The sequence below is a fragment of the Diabrotica virgifera genome, chromosome 1, assembly GCF_917563875.1.
Source record: "Diabrotica virgifera virgifera chromosome 1, PGI_DIABVI_V3a".
Taxonomy (NCBI): domain Eukaryota; kingdom Metazoa; phylum Arthropoda; class Insecta; order Coleoptera; family Chrysomelidae; genus Diabrotica; species Diabrotica virgifera.
In genome coordinates, this window is record NC_065443.1 from 118,493,914 (window position 1) to 118,517,806 (window position 23,893).

Consider the following 23,893-nt stretch of genomic DNA (forward strand, 5'->3'; position numbering starts at 1 on the left):
TTTAGAGCTCAAATTCGGATTCAGCGCATAAAGAAACCTTGTGATATACTGTTCTCTGAGTCCGAATATTGGTCAAATTTTGTCGGCCTGCGTTTTTATTGCGACAATTAGTGGCAACAGTACATACCAAATGCAGAAAACAAAACAGGGAATCGAAGAAAATCAACCAGTTTGCAAATCTAATGATAGAAAAAAAAAAGGAAAACCTGTATGTCTTATGATATTATATATTTTTTTATAAAACGTGACACCAGTCACGTATTTCGTTCATATTGACTCGACTAAACATTGTATAATATTGGAGCTTCTTCGACTTTCACACGAATCCAATAGTCAGTAAATATTTACATGAATAGTTGACAATATTTTTATTACTGGAAAATTTATCCTGCAATAAAATACATTTGTTGTAATCGCTTCAACTTCATTTAACAAAATCCAGAATCCGAATAACAGTATCTATTGTATAGTTTTGTTCGTATTTACTTTTTTATTTTATGGTCTAAAGAATAAATGCGTCAAATATTTAACATCTATAAACAATATGAGAATTCAATTCATTTAATGATAAGATAAAATGAGTTATAATATAATATATTTCTTCTCTGTAGACGATAACGTTTTACGTGTTAATAAAGATGGATACCGGTGATAAAATACGCAGACAAAGAAATCCCAGAGAAACTGCTAATATTTTTTCCCTTCTGAGCTTCGCGTAAGTACATGTAGGTACAACCATGTCGTTGGACCATTTTTTTAATGAAACTTTTTATAATCTGCTCAGTCTGCTTGTCAGTCTTAACTTTAAAATAAGTTTGATTGTTAATACCTTGGTTTCTAGATCTTCTTCTTCTTTAAGTACCCTGCCCAAATTTTTAGGCGTGGGTAGCTTCCATAACAATTTGCCGATATAGTTCTCGATCTTGTGCGGCATGTAACAATTATTGATCTGCTGATAAGCCAGTCCATTGACGAAGGTTTCGGAGCCATGAATATTTCTTTCGACCAATTCCTCTTTTTCCGTCGATCTTTCCATTGAGTATTAACTGCAGCATCCTGTATTTGCTACCTCTCATTATATGCCCCAGATATTCAAGTTTTCTCTTTTTTATCATCTTCATTAAGTCACCTTCGCCTTGACCTACTCTGTTTAAGACTTCTCTGTTTGAAATGCGTTGAACCCAAGATATTCTGAGCATTCTACGATACGACCACATCTCAAAGGCTTCTAATTTGTTCATCATGTTAACCTTCATGATCCAGGTTTCACATCCATATAGTAATACAGGATACACATAACATTTTAGGAAGTTGATTCTTAGTTGTAAGTTCAGCTGAAAGTTGCTCAGAATAGACCTAAATTTCATAAATGCTCTTCTTGCAATTTCTATACGAGTTTTAATTTCTTCATCCGGATTTAGTGTCTCGTTTATCCAACATCCTAGGTATTTAAAATGGTTAACTTTTGTTATTGATTCATCATTGACAATTAGTTGCATAGGGCCGACGTCTTGTTTACTAACCACAAGTAACTTTGTCTTTGTTGCATTTATGTTAAGTCCGTTATTGGAGCATTCTCTAGTGACTCGATCTATAAGGAATTGAAGATCTTCGATATTTTCAGCCATGATCGCGGTGTCGTCTGCATATCTGATGTTGTTAATAGTTTCTCCCCCGATTCGAACTCCACATTGTCCTTCCAAGGCTTCATTAAAAATTATTTCTGAGTATACGTTAAACAAAGTTGGGGATAACACACAACCCTGTCTGACACCTCTTTGAATGCAAATTTTGTCTGTTTCTTTGCCGTCTACCAGAATAGAAGCTTCTTGATTCCAATATAGATGTTGTAAAAGTCTCAGATCTTTATCATCTATTCCAATCATTTCTAGACATTCAAACAACCTATCATGTTGAACTAGGTTTCTAGATAGTAGAGATCTTTTACCAAAAAGCCAATTCCTTTGTCTAGTTTTAATTGTAGTACTTTTTACGGTTTAATGTGTAGTTCCCGTTGATTTCTGATTGAGATATTCTTCTTCATTAAGTGCTGTCTCTCAATCGGAGGTTGGATATTATCATCACTATCTTTACTCTATCTACCGGTGCTCTGAACAGTTCCGTAGAACTGCATTTAAACCACTACCTTAAAATTTTCAACCATAACACTCTCTCTTCTTCCTATACTCCTTCCTCCTCGCATCTTTCTTAGTATTTCATATCGCTGTTCTCTAATTACGTATCTCAGATATTGTAACTTTCTTATATTTATTGTGTTTATTGTTTCCAGTGCCGGATTTAGGATACTTGCGGCCCTAGGCCAAATTACCTTGAGCGGCCCCCGATAAATTCCCGATTATGTAATTAACGCATAAAGACTTAATAATAATAGATAATAATTAAAACGTTTATTTTAATTTTACTTTTTAAAATCCGTAATACAAGGTATAACATAAATGAATAGAAATGCCTCTAATTGCTAATGTTCTATTTGAATACGGACATAAATATGTTGAAATGTATTCACTAATTAAATAATCCTTGGTTTGCAAATTTGGCTAAAACCCCAAAACAGCTCTAACAACAATTTCTATATTTATAGAAATTTCTAAAGAGAAAATTTATAGAAACATTTCTATATTTATAGAAGCCTTTGAGATGTTGGTTTTTCGAAGGATGCTGAAGATCTCTTGGACAGAGCACGTGACCAACAACGAGGTGCTTTGAAGAATGGAGACTGAGAGCAGTGGCGGCCCGTGAGGTAGTGCCACAGAGCCATGGCACTACCTTGCTAACTATCCATAAACATATTTTGTATCTTCAAAACTTTTTAATTCCTGTTAATTTTTTTGTGTGTATTTCTTTTGATCTTCATAAATTATATAAAATATGGCAACTATGGGCGCAATACAATCCCTGCCGACAGCGGAGAGTATTCGACAGGAGAATCTTATTCGCGCCGAAGTCAGTACTGGCACGAGTAAAGAGAGAAAGATTTTACGAGCATTCTATGTAAGTGACAGAGAAAGAGCTATATTGGACTATTAGTATACCTTAACATTAGAATCTCTGTGCCAGGCACGAGGGTATGAAGCCAGGTCTATTTATTTTGAGTTTCTTTACGTGCTGGTTTGTCGCTTTTATTATGTATATTCTCCGTTAAAAAGTTTTTGTATTTATAATTAAACTTTTAGTGCATCATGATCGTGGGTATTTTGATAATATTTTGATTATTTCTTAAGTTTAATTTATTAATTGACAATAAAGATTAGTATTTTAAAAATTTCTTTGGTGGTTTTTCGCTAGAAAAAAAACTACAAATATTATAAGGTGTTGTGGAGCTTTCGAGTTAGCTTTAAGAGGTAACGACGAAAAAGAAAATTCAGAAAATAGAGGCATATTTAAGGAGCTGGTCAATTTTAGCGCCGAATTAGACAACGACTTAAAGGTTCATATTATTCAAAGTACCAAATCTTTCAATGGCCTGTCGTCTCCGGACATTTAGTTGCTTCTAATTTATTTATGTCAGAGAAGTTTTCTGCTTATACGCATCAGTTCTCCGAATCATTTCTTAATGAAACATGGAGACAATTTTAATTTTTATGTAAAACTCGGTTTAAAACTGAATTAGAAGTAGGTACTGTATTAGCGAGACGAATTAAGTACTACCTCTGGGGCTGTTTCGCTATCGGTTTTATTGTAGAGGGAAGGTTTAAAAAGCACATTTGAAGAAACTATTAAACTTTTAAGTATTTTAGTTACCATTCCTATATCAACATCTGAAGCAGAACGCTGTTTTTCGATGTTTACATCGAAACCTAGTGCTTTAGGTATGCTATCTGCAGAAAAGCATTTTGTAAATTGTATTGATAATTTTAATTATAAAGTCATTGAAAACTTTGCAACCAAAAATAGAAGAATGAACTTCATATATCGTAAACTTTAAAAGTGACATTACAAAAATTTGTGCATGTGTGTGAATAATGAAATAGTATTATTTTTATAAATTGGTAAATAGAGACTAAATCGTAATAACAATTTTCAAACACTATCAGCAGTAAATGCTGGTGGTAGGTTAAGAGGTTTTTATTATTAATTAATTTACGGAACTGTATTGATCAATGTTGGACAATTGCTTGGCACCTCAGATCAATAAACTTAAGATATGTACATAAGATAAAAGTATCCGCGCATATTTTGTTTTAGTTTTTGTTGTCAGTATACCTTTTTTTGACAATATCGTGAATCCGTCACTAAAAATTTTGGCGGCTGCCCGAGTTGTGGCACTACCTTCTTAAAGTGGTACGAGCCGCCACTGACTGAGAGAGAACTAAATATTGTAAAAAACAGAAAAACTAGTTATCTAGGACATAATTTACAAAGGAGAAAGTTACAACTTTTTACGATTTATAATGTAAGCGAAAGTGAAAGGAAGAGGAGATTCAGAAAGAAGAAAATACTCCTGGCCGAAGAACGTAAGAGACTGGACAGGCATGGAAACACATTCGAAACTAAAAACCGCTCAAGATAGAGAGCAATTTATTGTAGTTATAGACAACCTTCAGTAATGGAGAAGCCACCAGTCAAGTCACAACAAGAAGATAGGAAATATATAAGATTCAAAATGTTAGCAAACAGCAGTTATTTGTAAAGTTATTAATAATTGCTAAAATTAAATACCATTTGTTTCATTCAGAGGGAAAAGTACAGATGACAATAACAAAAGACTAAAAAAACCGAATTAAAGAGACTTTATGTATAAGTAAAAGAACAAGCCAAATAATATAAACTGTAGGTACTAGTAATAGGCTACGGTACTGAAAAATAAAAATAACGTCACTGTCAGGTTCTTAATTTGGATAAAGTTGGATTAGTGATTAACATTGACACTCACTCCACTCTATACTCATAATAAATCTCATATCTAAACTCTAAACACTGACTTTTCTAGCTTTTTTTGGCTGCAAAATCTTTAATCAAATTGTTAAAGTCCAAGGCTTGAAAAAGCTCAGCATTTGAAACAAAACTAGACAATCTAGAATCTTCGTCAAAAGTCGAGTTCCTCAAGTAGTTTTTGATTCTCTTTAACAAGCTGAATGATCTTTCTCCAGATGCATTAGATGTCATCATGCATAGTAGAATGCGCAAAGCCTTGTCCATATTCGGAAATAATGTTGTTAACTGTTTTTCATGAATGAGTTTCAGATACTCCAAAAGTGTATTCCTCGGAGGCTTGGTAATCTTGTTATCATGAGGTTCTCTTTCTTCGTCAAACTTCTTTCAACAAAGCCTTTGAACTGTACACACCCTTTTCCAAAGTCACCATCTATATCGATTCGATACTTTTTAGTCAAAATAGAAACTTTTTCCCTGATTTCTTCATTGCAAATTGACGATAAGTTGTTTAAAAATCCAAGTTATTCAAAATAAACTTCAGACTGAAATAAACTTCGGACCTTTCATTCAGTTCTGAATAAAGCGTGTAAATTACAACATTGAATGTATTAATCTTTCTATTAAGTCTTCTTTGCCATTAAAGTGGGGTTCAGTGGATTCATCTTCTTTGTCTTCGCCTTTTCTTTTCGGGCTTCTTTTTATTTCAAGAATATAGGTTTCATTTTTAGACAACTCTTCTCTTCATTTTCCATAGGAATCAAAGTTGTTTCTCAGACTTGATCCGTACTCCTTTAGGGATTTGTATGTTGCAAGTCACATTCAAGTCTGTAGCAGTTTATGCAATGTTTTGCTACTCTTGTCAGAACGTTGTAAAATATTGTACCACGTGTTTAATAGAATAGCCATTCTCTTATTTGAAAAATTGTTTACTGATTTCAATTCAATTAGTAAAAAATTTTTTACCAAAAATGTTTTTTTTACAAAACGCTGCGGCCCCCTTTTGCTTGCGGCCCTAGGCCGCGGCCTAGTCGGCCTAGTGGTAAATCCGGCACTGATTGTTTCGTATTCTTTGCCCATTGCTCGCAATATTTTCGTGTTTGTTTTCTTCTGTGTCAATGCTAATCTAAGCATTCTTCTGTAAAACCTCATTTCAAATAAATGTAGCAATCTTATGTGTTATTGCATCAATATTCAGCTTTTAAGTCCATATTGAAACATTGAAAACACTTAGCATTTCAGAGCTCTTACTCTTAGTTCTAATCTAACGTCTTTATTACAGAGAAGTTTTCATTTTTACATACCTATAGTAGGGAAGCGAAGTATGCTAAATGTGCAGTCATTCGAGCGCTTTGGGGACCTTATTGGGTTGTGAAGAGTAGGTCCTAAAACCAAAAAAAGTTAAGTAAAGTTTTCCATTTCAATGGGGACTTTCCATTTTTAATTTAATTTTCCATTTTAAACAATCGTTTTTTTCCGATTATAGCGCCGTCTATCCATAATTTGAAAAAAATGTTTCGAATGAAAGTTGCTTATTTTTACGTAAAGAATCCAAATCTGGAATAAAAATTTGGGGCTCGTATTTAAGATTTTAGAGTAACCCCCACTCCACCCCCGTGGGGGGGGGTCGTGTTCGGTACCATTCGATAGATTTTTCAAAATTATTGATTAAGTGTATTTTGCAGTTTTTCGATTTAATGTTTATTTTGCGAAATATCGCGGGATTTGTATTTACAATTTTAAATTTACCCCCACCCCTCTCCGTAGGAAACGGGGTCATGTTTGGTATCATTCGATAGATTTTTGAAAAATATTGAACTTTTTTAGTTTTTCGATCTAACGTTCATTTCGCGAATTATGTATTCGCTTTTTTTTGTGAAAGTTTTTAACTCGCCCATATCCTTACGCCCCGCTCAAATCGTCAGATTTTTGAAATATACACTGTTTTGCATGTCCTTTACTTAACTTATTTTAATCTGACAATTTCGTGTATTTTTAAGGATAGATTTTTTTTTTCGGGCCCCCCTTAACGAACTCCCCTGTGTTAAGAGCTAATATATGGTAGAGGTACTGAGGTACATCTGCAGGGCACCAGGTTTCTCCCCATATCATAATCTGGCGCGCTCGAGTAACTTCAAAAATCCCCGCTTGTGCTTTCCTACCACTACGCATTTCTTGCTATTGCTGTACTGGCCCTTATTTCTGTTGTTTAATCATTATGTTTTGAAATCCAAGTTCCCAGGTATTTTTATTTATCAACCGTTTCTATTGGTACATTTTCCAAATGTATGTTTGTTTGTATATTTGAACGAGATCAAGAATACTTATATATTTATCTTCGTGTTGTATTCATTTTCTCTTCTAGTACCATCTCAGATTATCGAACGTTTGGCGATCATATTATAGGTATAATAATTTTGTTTTCACTTGTTCGAAATAGATAAGTGGATGTCTTATGGTACCAGTTTCGGAGATTTTCAAGCTAGGATGTTCTTCTTTGATCTCCTTTTGGGTATACTGCTATGTATTATAAAATATAAAATCCCATCCCACCATCCTTTCTAAGTACCCAGACATAAGAAAACAGAATGCTTTAAAGTACCTATCATAAACTCGTAAATAATGAAAACTCTAAAAATGCGTAAAAAGACGATTTTCTAAAAAATCTATTTTTGGTAATTTAAAAAAGTCGTGACAATTTTTCTGTCATGACTTTTTACAATTTTCGATATGATCTAGGACAAAGATTTAACTTTTCAATCAATCCTTATTTTTATTCATTCTTTCAGATATCCTCTTATATATTTTTTTCTTCGTAAGGATGACAGGATGTTGGGGCGTCATGTAATCAGCTTGACTGTTTCTGTCCAATTATCTCTCTCCCCTGCATGTTGTTTTGCTTCGGAGAATGAGCAACCAGTCATGTTCTTTATTTGGTCCGACCATCGTGCTGGAGCTCTTCTCCTGGATCTTTTACCCGCTACGTTTCCTTCAACTATTATTCGTTCCATGCGTTTTTTTCTTCTAATTATATGTCCAACATATCTCAGAATATTTTGGTTGATAGTTGCGGTGAGTCTAGTTCTGGTTCTTACGTTAAGTTATTTTATAATAATAGCGTTTATTGCCCAACAGTTACCCATTTACAGAGCAAATTTTACAATGATTTTTATAACAGCACATACGAATAAAGATACTAATGTAAAGAAAAATAAAAAGAATACTAAAATAAAGAAAGAAACAGAAAAAATGACATACATAGGTTTATAACTTACTTTCACACATTTATGTGCCCGTGATTTATTTTTAATTTTACTTTAGCTGCACGTGAATATATCACAAACACCCACTAATTTATTAGCATTACGGCACATTAGATTTAATGGTGATTTGTACAAAATATTAATTTGCGCTCTGTTACATAAAAATATATTATTTTGTTGTCTGGATGCTAATCTAGGAACCCATATATTAACTTGTGAAAGTAACTTAGCACAATCTACCTTATTGTTTAATAATTTATGCAGAAATATGACAGAAGCTTGATTTCTACGCTTTTCTAACGAGACAAAGTCAAACTGATTGAGTAAGTTCAAGTATGTTATTACAACCTCTAGGAGGATAAACTCCTGTCAGTTTAAAGCTTAAATGTTTTAAAAATTTCTTTTGGATTTTCTCAATAGTGGATGCATATTGAATGTATATTGGGTTCCAAATAATTGATCCATGTTCTAATTTCGGTCTTATCAAACTATAATACAATGAAGTTAGTACAAATGGGTTATGAAAATTTTTGCAATTACGAATAACAAATCCATACGTACGATATGCAGCATTGACAATTACATTGATGTGTTCGTTAAAAGTAAGCTGGGAATCAAAATAAATTCCTAAATCTTTAATAGTGTTGCTTCTCTCTAGTATCAGTATTGTATCGTCAATCGTATAACGATATATGACTGGATTATTTTTACGACTACATGTTAAAATTTTACATTTAGAAATATTTAAATAAAGGTGAATATGTAGACACCACTCTTGCAACAAGTTAACCTGCCCCTGCAACCTAATACAGTCATTTAAACAGGAAATGGACATATATAACTTCAGATCGTCTGTAAACATTAATTTGTTATACTCAAGTACGTTACATAGATCATTTATAAAGATTATAAATAACAATGGTCCTATATTAGACCCTTGGGGAACTCCACTTGTCGCAAGATAAGTGTCTGAACAAAAACCATTATAACAAACACACTGTTTACGTTGTGTTAAGTAGGATTGTAATAAATTATAATATGTATTATTGATACCCAGACTTTTAAGTTTCTGAAGTAGTATTGAATGGTTAATTTTATCGAAAGCCTTAAGCCTGGGTTTCCTCGAAAGCGGCATCGACAAACTGCGACCGTAGCACTGCGATGAATTACGTCAGATTACGGTGAAAAATTCAGGGTTCTTCACTGCGGCAATGGAATGTGCAAACTCAGCAAGCGGTGGCTTCCAACGCATCCTTGGAAACCACCGCTATTATTTTGCATGGTACAGTTTTTTATGACGTCATTCATAGCAGTGTTACGATCGCAGTTTGTCGGCACCGCTTTCGAGGAAACCGAGGCTTTAGAGAAATCCGTGTATACCACGTCAACCTGTCCTCTATCGTCTAAATTTTCACATAGTTACTGACTGAACACGGTTAAGTTGGTGAAAGTTGATCGTACGTTCATAAATCCGTGTTGATGAACATATATTATTATATTTTTAGCTGACAGATATATGCGGGAGTACACAACAGACTCAAAGATTTTAGCAAAATTATTTAAAATGGATATTGGTCTATAATTAGCGATGTTAGTACGATATGCGGACTTGTATATAGGACAAACTTTAGCTGTTTTTCAGACCTGGAAAAACTGATGATTTTAGAATCAAGTTGAAAAGTGTACAAAGTGGCCTAGTTAGTACATGCAGGCAATCTTTCAATAGAAATGAAGGTATTTTGTCAGGTCCTGAAGTAAATTTATTCTTCAAGTTTTTTCCAGCTGCTAAAATTTCAAGTTCACTAATAGGTTCACAACTGAAGGCTTAAAAAGGTATTGGGATCAAAATTGAAACCTAAATTTCCCTCATGTATCTCAGGTAGAGAATAGACACTTTCAAAAAATGTTCTGAATGCATTTACTATTGTCTGAGGAGTATTAAATATTTCATCATTATAAACCATTTGTCCAGGAATTCTAGAAGACTTTTTATTATTTAAAAATTTCCAAAAAAATTTTAGTTTATCTTTTAGTTTCATTTGCACAGTGTAAATAAAGTGAATATGCTTCCTTAATTTTTTTTTTACTAGTAGCCTCACTCTACTGAACTGTACATAATAATCATTATTTTTGTTTTTTTTTAATTATTTATGTAATTTAGCTTTTCCCTTAATAAGTTTTATGATCTCATTTGAATACCAACTTGGATATTTATGCTTAAAATTTTTATAAACTGGCACATGGCTATCAATGATTTCATAAAACCTACCATAGAAATTTTGCAATGCTTGGTTGACGTTGCTGAAATTTTCCAGGGAAGCATAGTCGGTGTAAAAAAATTCAATATACATTGACATAGTCGGCTTTTTTAAAGTTATTAGTTTTAGCACTCATGCTTGCATCAAAATTGTTTTGTTTAGTATAGATAACTTTACGTTCAATTTGTAGTGTTGAGTATTGCATTATTTTTTAGATATACTGGAAGTTTATTCCGGCAAGCACTGAAAAACGATTTGGAGGAGTCCAATGTCTACGATGTTCTCAAGAACTTAAAATCCAAAACATCTGGAGATCTTCTGGAAGAACAATGGGCGGAGGAAAGCAAGAGAGCCAGGCCTTCCATGGCCAGGCTTATGTGGAAACGGTGGGGATGGAAGTATATTTTTATTGGATGCATTGATCTAACTTGGAAAACTTTCAGAAGGTAAAAAATAATTGATTGTCCGAACGTATTTATTTTTGGCTTTGACCAGAAAACAAAAAGGCTAACGTAGTAATTCTTCGTCTTCTTATTTTGGCATCATAACCCTGGAGGAGCCTTTGCCTGTCTGACTATGTTCTTCCATTAAGATTTTTCTTGTGTCCTTCTTCTCCATTGTCCTATGTTTATGGTGTTCTGGTCATGGTCATCTCCTTCTGGGCCTACCTTTTTTCGCATTCCTATAGGCTTCCATTGTAATTTTTTTTTGTTGTTTCTGCATCGCCTTATCGATAATCGATACGGCATACATGTAAATCACTCAAGACTGCGTCCAGTTCAACGGTATCAAAGGCCTTATGGAAGTCCACAACGCCAAGGACAAGTGGCCTATTGTACTCAATCAATCGACTTTTCAATTACCGTCTTAACACTTTGAAGATGGCCATTTCTTCCGAATCCACTATGAAAACCGCTCTGTTCTATTGGTTGGTAAAACAATGGGCGGTTGTTTTTGTTTTCTAGTCTAGTGGTGATTATTAGCCATCTCTATAAACTTTTCACAAGAATAATCACCACTAGATATTGTGTTCAGTTTCCAGAATATTTAGGATTTCGTCTATAGGAATGTGTGAAAAGTAAAAGTAAAATGAAAATAAATTTTGACAATGCATGGATGAGGCAGTTTTGGAGATATATGGGACAGAAATATAAACGTGATTCCATGTGATTCTTGATTCAACTTTTAGTTTTTATGTTTCACAAAACTTACTTCATCTGTTTCAAATTATGTTTTAGTATAATAGAACCATCAGCTGTCAGCAACTTGATCTCATATTTTAAGCCAGGCCAAACTAAAGTTACCAAAAATGACGCCTACTATTATGCAGCTTTAGTCCTTTTTCTACACGTAACAAACTGCATCTTTCTTCACAACTATATCATGTGGGTCCAAGGACTAGCAATCGAAATTAAGGCTGCGTTTTCATCATTGATTTACAGAAAGGCTTTAAAGCTAAGTCCAGCTGCTCTGGCAGATATAAGCTTGGGAAATATTGTTACGTTAATAACTAAAGATGTGTATACGTTTAGACTGTCGATTTGGATCATTAATGAAATTTGGACCGGAGTGGTACAAGTTATAGTTGTTTGTTATTTGTTATATTCCAAAATTGGACTGGTGTCTTTTGCCGGAATTGGAATATTGGTTCTGGCTATACCCATACAAGGTGAGTTTTTAGTCAGTGATAAATTTTCTAAGTAAATGCGACTTTTTTTATGTATTTCAAAAAACTAGTTGGATCCTCTAACTACAATTATTCTTTTCTATGTAATTGATGAATCGGTTGCAGATATGAGTTCATTTCAACAAGACTAAAGAAGTAAATAATATTAGACTGTCATCAGTGTCATCCATTGTTATTTCTTGAATCAATTAATGACAGTATGTTCTAGAATCTTGTTAGGCCATTAAAATGTTAAATTTTTTAGGCCATACCTTGCATTTGTTAAAGGAGCCAATTTTATTTCTTTAATGTGTAGGGGGGATCAGTAGAAGCTTAAGTTTAAGTTTTTGGGGTCGCCACCCTTGTCCCCCGGCCGCCATCTTGGAAATGGGGTGCAAAGGGGTTTCGCGCTATATTATCTCGTAAACTACAAACCCAACGAAAAATCTAATTGAACTTAAAATGTAGCAAATTAAATTTTCTACAATATTGTTTCTATTACTTTCTATCGTGAAGTGACCAACAAAAAAGATATAAACAAAAATAAGTACCAATTTTTTAACAAGTTTCCTTTTGGAGTTTATAACTTTTTTTCAGTTCATTTTAAAATAAAATAATGATATATCAATTTTGTAGAGGGTTTTTCAGTGAACAATTTCCACTATAAGGTTGTTTAATTCTATTTATTTATATAGGTTTTACAGCGCTTCAAACTTGACCAGAAGCTCGAATGCTCATAGGAATACAATAACAACAAAACGTTAGGCTTACTTTTCTATCTATATATATTTCTTATTCATACAATTTATTATGATTTAACATTTCTATGCTATTATTAATCTATTTTTGACCTTTCTCCCCACTACAAAACTTATAACCCTAAGCATATATAGAAAAGGCCCAGGAAGTTGTTTGAGGACAAATTCGCCCGTCCAGAAGAAGAATGACGCAACCGCAAAATGCAAAATTCTTAAGAAGAGCGAAAAAACGATTTTTGATATCAAAGTCATAAAGTATGATCAAAATTAGCCATCCACCACACCGTGACCAGGATCTCGAGATATAAGCGTTTTTTGGGGTGTGCCGCTTGTCTATGAAGCAACGTAACTTTTTTCCTATTGTATATTTTGACTTAAAATTTTCCAAAAAACTTCTTCATGAATCATATTTTATTGTTGTTGGTTAAAATTATAAATTAAAAAGTTTGTCACTCAACTTTTTTAAGGAAACATGAAACTAACGGAATATGATGACAAAATGTTTAAAAATTAACAACTCCTTTTATAATGTGTTTAAACATTTTGGACAAATTTCATTGTTATCTACATACTTCAACAATAACACAGTAAAATTTTCAAAAGGAAATATTTCCAGCGACCAAAGATACAGCGAGGTATATTTGAAAAAGGATCCAAATTGATTTTTGGCATTTTTGTATAAAATTTGATTTTTGAACATGTTCCACCAACTTTAGATAAAAATAAACTTCATATTCGGATTCAGCGACCTCAAAAACATAAAAAATAACCAAAATTAGTCATTTATCTTAAATTTGATTTTCGTGGTCGGCATAACATAATTTTAATTAAAGTATTGTTTTTATTGTATTCCTATGAGAATTACAGAATCTGGTGAAGTTTGGAGCGCTGTAAAACCTAGATAATAAATAAAATTAAACAACTTTATAGTGAAAATTGTTCATTGAAAAGTCCTCTACAAAATCGCTATGATGTTATTTTATTATGAAATGAACGGAAAAAAAGTTATAACCTCCAAAAGGATACTTGTTACAAAATTGTCTCTTATTTTTGTTTATAACTTTTTTGTTGGTCACTTTAAGATAAAAAGTAATACACGTAAAATTGTAGAAAATTTAATTTTCTACATTTTATGTGTAATTAAATTTTCTGTAGGGTTGCTAGTTTAGGAGATACAGCGCGAAAGCCCTGTGCACCTCTTTTTCCAATATGGCGGCCGAGGGACAAGGGTGGCGACCCCAAAAACTTGAACTTAAGCTTCTACTGAACCCCCCTACACATTAAAAAAATAAAATTGACTCCTCTAAGAAATGCAAGGTAAATGTAACATTTCAATGGACTATGTCATACAGTACGTAAATCGTTCGGCTGGACATAGGGAATATACATTGAGAGAATTGTGGCAACTGCGCTAACCTCTGTTAGTTGAAGCTTCTGTTCGAGTACGAGTTTTTGGTGCAATAAGCTGTTAAAACGAATAGAATAAGTGAGTTTTGAAGCAAGGCTGTCCATAAATAAATAAAAAACAAAGTTTATGATTAATGAGTTAATAATTTTACTTTGATTTTTAAAATATTTTTTATTTAAAAACTAATTTTAAAACTAAACGGTTTTCCCATTCTCTTAGGCTAAAAATATTTATCTACTACATTCATAATTTTGACGTTTATTTGTGTCAGTCGAAATAATTTTGAGGTTAATAATGTCATCGAGAGAGCTCAGTTGCCACAATTATCTGAATATAATACAATGTATGTATTTATGTATCTAAATATATACAATGTTTGTTCCCTATGTCCAGCTGAACGATTTACGTACTGTATATTCACGAAATGATTTCCATGTTTTCCACATAGTTGTTTCTCCTGTTTCCACAAAGTTCAAGTTTAGGCACTTCTTTGGCTCTCAGGCTCTCGATCGAAGTATCTTGTAGCTGATTCTTTTCTGTAAAGTTCATCAGCTCTCGCATTGTCATGTATTCCTCAATGACCTGGTACCCGTTCCATTGTGATACTGTTATACAGGGTGTCCAGAAACTCTACCGACAAACGAAGACAGGAGATTCCTCAGATGATTTTAAGAAAATTTAACCCAATTCACCTAGTTCGAAAATGCTTCTGAAGGGAGCTAGAGCTCTTTGAAGATGGCGTCATGAAATTAGTTTTTCTTAAATACCTCCAGAAGGCTTCTATTTAGAAAAACGAAAATTGGTATGCATATTTACTTTTCAGCGATGAATCGATTCCATCGATTGCAAATTTCTAGTACCGGTCATAGGCGTCCGTTTTGGGTAGAGCAACGGGTATTTTATCGTATAACTTTTTTGTCCTTAACTTTTATGCATTTTTGACACCGGATTATTAAATTGTGAGGTATTCTAGTACTAAAAGGTACTCTTGCTTTAAGTCGGTAGGATGCACCGTTTTCTAGAAAAATCGATTTGAATGTTTTTCGTTTTTGGAATTTGAAAAAAAATTGAAAGAACTTTTCAACAAAAAACGAAGTATTTTACCAACATAAAGTAAGAGTAACTTTTAGTACTCGAATACCTCATAATTTAATAATCTAGTGTCAAAAATGCTCGAAAATTCAAGACAAAAACATTATGCTACAAAATAACTGTTGACCTACCCAAAACGGACGCCTATGACCAGTACTAGAAATTCGCAATTAATGAAATCGATTTATCTCTGGAATATAAATAAATGTACCAGTTTTCGTCTTTCTAAACAGTTTTTTTTTGAAATTTTTTTTTGTAATTCAGAAAGTGAAAAATTTTCAAATCGATTTTTTTAGAAAACGGTGTGTCCTACCGATTTAAAACAAGAGTGCCTTTTTGTACTAGAATACTTCACAATTTAATAATCCAGTGTCAGAAATGCATAAAAGTTAAAGATAAAAAAGTTATGAGATAAAATAACCGTTGCCCTACCCAAAACGGAAGCCTATGATCGGTACTAGAAATTTGCAATGTATGGATTAGATTTATATCTTGAAGATAAATACGCGTACCAATTTTTGTTTTTCTAAATAGAAGCGTTCTGGAGGTATTTAAGAAAAACTAATTACAAGACGCCATCTTCAAAGAGCTCTAGCTCCCTTAAGAAGCATTTTCGGACTAAGTGAATTGGGTTAAATTATCTTAAATTTACCTGAGGAATCTCCTGTCTTCGTTTGTCGGTAGAGTTTCTGGACACTCTGTATAATGAGCAGTGTGAATAAAAAATAAGTGTTTACTTTAAGAATTCAGTTATAGTATAGGTACAATCTTATTAGATTCAGCTATAAGTTTAAGTACATTCTGAAAAATTTGTGAACAATATTTTGCCTATACTTATAAGTGTATACTAAAAAATTCTTCTTGAGCAGTTAAAACTTACGCGCATGCAGATCGAGCGAGAACAACTTTTATTGAACAAGCTACGTCAAAGTCTACCCGAAACTGTCCCGAAAGCGAAGGTCCCGAAATTTCAACTTCTTTATACGTATTTAGATAAAATATATAAGGTAGTGTCGCCAAATAAGTCCAGTGTCTTAATTAGGCCAATTGCAAATATTTTCTTAAATATAGATTTATATATTAGAGGTCACCGTAAATGTCTTTCTCAGTCAAAATCGTCTAAAGCCATTCAGTCGGTAGTATCACCTAGCAGCGTTAAGTAGACTAGACACGTGTTTGTTACGGTGCGGAAGTTCGTTTATCAATTTTAAGTAAGTAAGTTATAAAATTACTAAAATGGTACTTAATGAATATAAGCCAATTATTTTTTCTTTGTAAAGCGATAGCAAATTAATACTTTTTAAGGAACTGGAACTGTTTTTTCTCTATATTGCTATTTATTTTTTTATGTTAAATAAAAAAAGTAGACAGTGTCCTAATAAAGCCAATTGTCCTAGATGTGTGTAAATGTGCGATATGTGTGCTTAATGTATTGACAAATTTTTGTTTTTAATATGAATAAAAGTTTCTTTCATTAAATTTTGTATTTGTTCTTTAATTCTTAGGTTTAAAATTTATTTTCCACCTCAATTTGCGTAAAAAATGAAACTGGCCTTATTAAGCTACCAGTTCCTAATAAGGCCAAATATTCCAGATTTATTCAATGTTAAAATTTTATATTTCTTTATTTATTAGTAAGTATTTTATCCTGAAATTCGATAGCTAAAATGTTAGGCAATACGTATAAAAGAGTTTTCCCCCATATTGTTCCTGAATAAAATATTACAGATATTTAAACGTTAAGGTGGCCTTAATTGGCGACCTTACCTTACAATGTTATAAATTATGAAATATGATATATTTTTTAAGGTACACACCCTGTATATTTTTATTTGTTTCAACAGTTTTTGAATATAATTTTTAATTTATAACTATAACAATTTATATAATTAAATATTTAGTTGGTAAATTAAATGTTTGATTTCTTCTCTCCGTTGGAGTCCCCTTCTCATAACATTTTTAGCGTCATTTTCTAAATTGTATTGCTCTTCTTTTTCGTCATTCATGACATCTTCTTCTTCATCGACAGGAAGTGGATCATTTAAATACTTTGATATATTATGAAGTACAACTAATAATAACAGATGCAACTCTGTCTAGTTTTACTCTAACCATATATTGCAAAATTAGAAATCTTCTCTTCAGTTGGCCAAAGCACCTTTCGATTATGAATCTTTCGTTCATGTAAAGTATGTTAAACGCAATTTCTTCACGAGTTTCGGGATTTCTGTATGGCGTCATCAGCCAACGTCTGATTCTATAACCAGAATCACCTAATAACATCATATTATTATGCCGCATATTATTCATTTCGACATAAATTGCAGAATTCTTTAGTATCCTACTGTCGTGTTCTGACCCAGGCCACTGAGCGTCTATGGAAGTAAATTCTTCTTTTGCATTACATGTTGCCTGTACATTTATGCTAAAGTAACCTTTTCTGTTATAGCATTCGTCTCCATGCTCAGATGGTTTCGGAATTCTTATATGTGTACAATCAACAGCACCAAATGCACAAGGAAACTGATACTTAGCACTCCACTCTTGTTGTGCTTCAGCAATGTTATTTAAAGGAAAACGTAGCCAAATATGTGATTTTTGAATTATTTTAGTCAAAACAAATTTCACAGTTTTACTCACTGTTGTTCGATGAACACCTTCATCCTTGCCAACTCCAATTTGAAATCCAGGATCACTTAAAAATCGAAGAAATATCTGCATTTTTTGTCTGGGATTTAATGCTCCTCCCCTTGTTTCTCCAGTGTCTTCAAGGAAATTTTCTGCTAACCATTCCACATTAATTCTCGAAAAACAATATAAATTATGATATTCCTCATCCCGACACTCACTTCGTTGGGAATAATATTTTCGACGTCTGATGTTCATAAATTGATCCATTTTTAAACGTGTTCGATTGAAGTTCTATACAAGACAAATTTTTAAGCTGCACATTACCTGGCTTGAAAAATTCAAAGTTGTTACTTTAAAATTTCAGTAAATGCTGTATTTTATTCACATCTAAATAAGGTTTTACTAAAAAAAGACAGAACATACTTAAAGAAAACAGAATAAACTTATAAGTTTAAATTCACATTCACAAAAATGTTAGCTTTTGCTACGAAAAAGGTACTTTAAGTGCATACTACAATTTTATTCACACTGCCCAATATGCCGACAGTCTATTGAGTTCTCGTTGGCAATCTCACATTAACCTAGAGTCTACTTTAGGGCTCCTAAGAGCATTTATAGCCGTTAGACTATCTGTACATACATTGATTCGCACAAGTTTAAAATTTCTCATGGTGTTTGTATGACATATTGTCTTACTATAGATAGATAATATTATGTTTGTTCAGTATCTAATAGAAATTCTCTTTTAGTCTACCTGGGAAAGATTGTAACGGATCTCAAATTAAAAACTGGAGAGAAAACCGACGAACGACTACAAATCACACAAGAAGCATTGAATTCTATAAGAATTATAAAAATGTACACGTGGGAAGAATATTTTAATAAAAAAATTAATGTTACTAGATGGTAAGTGGTGATCCTTTAAATTGCACTATCTTTCTCGTACTTTGTCTGACGAATACGAATCTAATGAATCTTCTTCACATACTTTATGTCTGTTTAGGCGTAGCATTAGTAATATCATTATATAATAATTTTTAATAATTTAATTTTAGCAAAGAACTCTCTAAACTTCTTTTGGTATTCTACTTTAAAATGCTTATCATCTTGACTGGACTAATCTTCTCCAAAGCTGGCTTCTACGTTCTTCTAACTGCTTACATCTGGCTCGGTTACTCCTCAGACACAACATTAATCTTTTACATCCTGTCAAATTTTAAGGACTTAAAACAAACTCTGGGCAATGTTATACCCAATCGAATGGGAAAAGCTGGAGAATTCATCTCGTCATTTAAGAGGATCAGCAAAGTAATGACCTCTGAGGAAATCCATATCAAACCACAAAAGACAGAACCAACGGGTAGTCCTTACGTGGAGATGGATACAGTCTCAGTATCAATTAAAGACAAAGAAATTTTAAAGAGTATTAGTTTTAAAGTGAACTCTGGTTTGACCTTGGTAACAGGAAAAGTTGGATCAGGCAAGAGTGCTTTGCTTAAAGTTTTAGTTCAGGATTATCCTATTACGAGTGGAGATTTTGTTACTAAAGGGAGGATTTCTTATGCCTCTCAGGATCCTTGGTTGTTTCCTTCGACTATTAAACAAAACATTATATTTGGACAGCCGTATAATGAAAAAAGGTAAGTATTATCCTTTCCATAACTGTTTTTATGTATCTTAGACTAGCCATGTGATATTTGTCAATTTTTTTGTTTAGTTTGCCTAACGTTTCAAATTATTTTTTGTTTAATTTATAATATTTTGCATACCTGGTTGTCAGTAACTTTTTCTTTGTCTATATTTTTTTCTATCTAGTGTTTTAACTTATATTTGTTTAGTTAATCTTGATTCTTATTCTTCCATCACTATTTTTTTTAATTCACTAGAAACCATTAAAGTGTTTTCCTTTACCACATCTCCATTTTTTGTCTAAGATCCTCGCATTCTACACAATATTTTGAGTAACGTGTTCTTGTATTATATGTTTCGGTTCTTGACCGTTATGTATTGTATATGTTACAGTTCAAGTTGATTCTCAGTTAGAGTTGACTCCAACTAGTTGGAGTCAACTCCAACTGAAACGAGCAGTAAAAGTTGATTTTAAAAATTTAAATCAACTTTTACTAGTTGGAGTTGACTCTTCCTGGATCGATTCAGTAAATGTTGATTATACCAGAATCTCAAGTGCATTTTTGATGAGTGTGCGTTTCTTTGTTTTGACCGTTTCAATTATTTATTAGTATAGTCTGTAACGTCGCCCCCGTTAGGTAAATTATTCTGATTCGATTTTTTGCACAAACTTATTCAAAGAAATACATCCGTATAACAATCCTTATAACAAATACACAGGGTGTCACGCGGTACCGCGGTCGAAAAATTGTTTAACCAATTTTTGTTAACCAAATTCACAAAAATAATTTTTATCTACTCTATCTCATATTATCTAAAATGTAAAGGTTTTATTGTGTGAAAATTGTAAATATAGACAGCAGTACATGGAGAGTTTAAAGTGTGTCTGAAGTAACAATGTATTTTAAATGGGTTTTACTTGTTCGCACTGTTTTTTAGCACACTTTCATATAATTAAACATCCTTAACTTTCGCCTTCGGGAGGAAATCAGACACGCCCTTGCAACGGCAACTGAAATGCTCACAAAACAGCGACCACGGAAGCAAAGATGGATGACAGAGGAAATATTGGATTTAATGGATGAAAGAAGAAAATGCAAACAGCACAAAGCAATGTACAAAGGATTAAATAGAACCGTTAAATAAAAAATAAAAATTGCAAAAGAAAAATGGATAACAGAACAATGTAAAGAAATCGAAAACTTATATAAAAAACATGATGACTTCCATCTGTATAAGAAACTCAAAGAATTCACAGGCACGACATACTCACAAGGACCAAATAATCTAATCAACGCAGAAGGCAAACTGATTTCAAGCCCTGAAGAACAAATAAACATGTGGGAAGACTATATAAAGGAACTCTTCTATGACATCAGAGAACCTCCTACATTAAATACCGAAAACGACCAAGGTCTTCCAAAACTGAAGTCCGAACTGGAATATGCTCTACGTCAACTAAAAAACAACAAATCTGTAGGAAAAGATGAAATACCAGCTGAGCTATTGAAGTTAATCAACGAGGAAAACTTAGATCTTCTTCTTGGACTATTTAATAATGTTTACAATAATACAGGGACTATCCCTAAAATATGGCTTGGATCAGTCTTCATACCACTGCCTAAAAAGAAGTACGCCAAATTATGCCAGGACTTCCGCCTTATAAGTATATTAAATAACATTCTGAAGCTTTCCTTGCGTATCATACAGAACAGAATATATTATAAAAAATGTGATGAGGTCACCGGTCAAGAACAATTTGGCTTCAGGAAAGGTATGGGGACACGAGAAGCAATATTCTGTCTTCAAACTCTGGCACAAAGATACAAAGATCAGCAAGCAGACCTTTTTATCTGTTTCATAGATTTTGAGAAAGCGTTCGATAGGGTGAAGCACAAGACCTTGATAGAAAGATTGAACGACATCGGAGTCGACAAAAGAGATTCTAAAATTATAGAGGCTATTTATTGGAATCAGACAGCAATCATAAAGACCAATGGTAATACGTCAAGACCAATTGAAATACAACGAGGTGTTAGACAGGGTTGTGTGCTATCAGCCATACTTTTAACGTCTACTCTGAGGTAATATTTGCGAACTCTTTATCGCACCCTTCAGAAGGAATCAGGATAAACGGTCAGAGAGTAAATAACATCCGCTATGCAGATGACACAGTATTAATGACTGATTCGGACCATAGGCTGCAGATACTGTTGGATAGGGTTACTGAGAGTTGTGAAAACATGGGGATGAAGATCAATACTGCGAAAACCAAAGTTATAAGAATATCAAGGAACAAAAATTTACCTCTTCCAATAAATATGTGAAACACCAACAGCTTGAATAAGTAAGCCAGTACAAATATCTTAGTTGCTGGTTCAACAATCAACTTGATTATAAACAAGAAGTCAAGAGCGAGAATAGAGGTAGCCCGACAGGGTTTATCAAAATGAAAAGCTTGTTTTGTAACAGTAGCATTAATATCAGCCTTAGATGTCGTTTTCTGCATTGCTATGTGTGGTCAATACTTTTGTATGGAACGGAGGCCTGGATACAACACAACACTGATGAACAAGTTGGACGCCTTTGAACTCTGGCTTTATAGAAGAGACTTGAAAATACCTTGGACAACCCACACCACCAACGAATATGTTCTGATGAAAATAGGTACAGATTGGGAACTGCTAAAAATCATTAAAGTCGGAAAAGTTAGCTACCTGGGACACATAATGAGAAACGAAAAGTACCGCCTCACGCAACTGATCATCCAGGGTAAGATTGAAGGAAAACGGGTCCCGGTAGGCGCCAGATTTCATGGATTAGAAATATCCGGACCGGCCTTGATTCAACATCTTTGTTTAGAGCTGCATTGGACAGAGACATATTTGCCAGTGTAGTCGCTAACCTCCACTAAAGGAGAAAGCACCACAAGAAGAAGAACTTTCGCCTTGTCATGGTGATGACATGTGAGCAATAAATTACAAAAAAAAGTTTTGACACTTTTGTGGTTTGACAGAAGTTTGAATTTTTAAATGTCAAAATGGTGCAATGATGCATCTCACTCGAACTCACATTTATAGCTGCGGCAATACGCTCCTAGCGCTCATTGTTAATAATTAAAAATATGTAACCGCTTAGTAATACAGTCGAACCCGCTTATTGGAATAGTCTTTGTGCAAGGCAAAAATATTCTTATAACCGGGATATTCTAATAACCGATCATTGGTGGCTAGTCGAAATAAGTGTTACCGAATATACGTAATAATATTATTTACATACTATGCCAATGTGTAGTTTTACATACTATGCCAATATGTAGTTTTATTACATACTATGCCAATATGTAGTTTTATTACATACTATGCCAATATGTATATCATATATGTACCTATATAATCAGTGTATGTAAATGGTTTTAGGTCTTTTTACGTCAATAATACAGTAGTGTAACTAGTACTTATCTATGTATGTGTTAAATACCAAATTACATTATATGTATGTGAATGAATACATTATAGAATTAATATGAAATGTATGCAATATGTAGATATGTAAATATTTTCTTATTAAAATGCATATAATATAACAAAATTACTTTTTTTTCTTGAGAAATTATTGGTAATTATAGCTTTTTCGTTGTTAATCCGTGTGGTCATCCTTAATCCACTGGTTGAATAGAAGTTTTATTGGCGTCAAGAAATGGATTGTTACATTCTTGTTCTTTTCTCTCCTTTTCGAATTTAACAAAGCCATAATTCCATCTTGCAAACAAGTAGGTACTCTCTGAGTGAATTCTAAATAAACTGCTTCTAACAATTTTATAACAGGCAACAGTGCCTTTGTGTAGAAAAATAGAAATTATTTTATGACCCATGCATTTGTGGGCCATGCTAAAGATCGAATTGGTATTCGTAACAAAGTAATAAATATTTATTACCCTAATAATATCTAATCCAGCACTACTTACAGGCCGTTGACGACAAGCCATAATACCAAACATAATTTAAATTTTTGTAAAAAAAATATTCTTTGACCTGCAAAATATGCTAATAAGCGGTATTATCTAGCTAGATCCTATTCCAATAAACCGATAAATTTATTAAGGAGTAAATGGAAATGTTTCGGGAACTTGAATTTATATTCCATAAACCGGGATATTCCTATAACAGGGATTCTAATAAGCGGGTTCGACTGTAAAATAATAACAAAAATTTCTTCAGTATCTTGTAGGGGGGTCGATAAAATTTTATTTGGTGACTTTCGGACTTTCATAATAATAATTTTTAACTGAGTTA

General features: G+C 33.1%; 1 protein-coding gene across 1 annotated transcript in view; it reads left to right on the forward strand.

Moving 5' to 3' along the window:
• Positions 1-581: 581 nt before the first annotated feature.
• Positions 582-23,893, forward strand: part of LOC114349537 (probable multidrug resistance-associated protein lethal(2)03659) — a 46,029-nt gene continuing 22,717 nt past the window's right edge. The window contains exons 1-5 of the mRNA XM_050643157.1: positions 582-715; positions 10,630-10,860; positions 11,653-12,083; positions 18,719-18,875; positions 19,025-19,609. Of these exons, the coding sequence (XP_050499114.1) occupies positions 639-715; positions 10,630-10,860; positions 11,653-12,083; positions 18,719-18,875; positions 19,025-19,609 (1,481 nt within the window). The 5' untranslated portion in view covers positions 582-638. The remainder of the gene's footprint in view (positions 716-10,629; positions 10,861-11,652; positions 12,084-18,718; positions 18,876-19,024; positions 19,610-23,893) is intronic.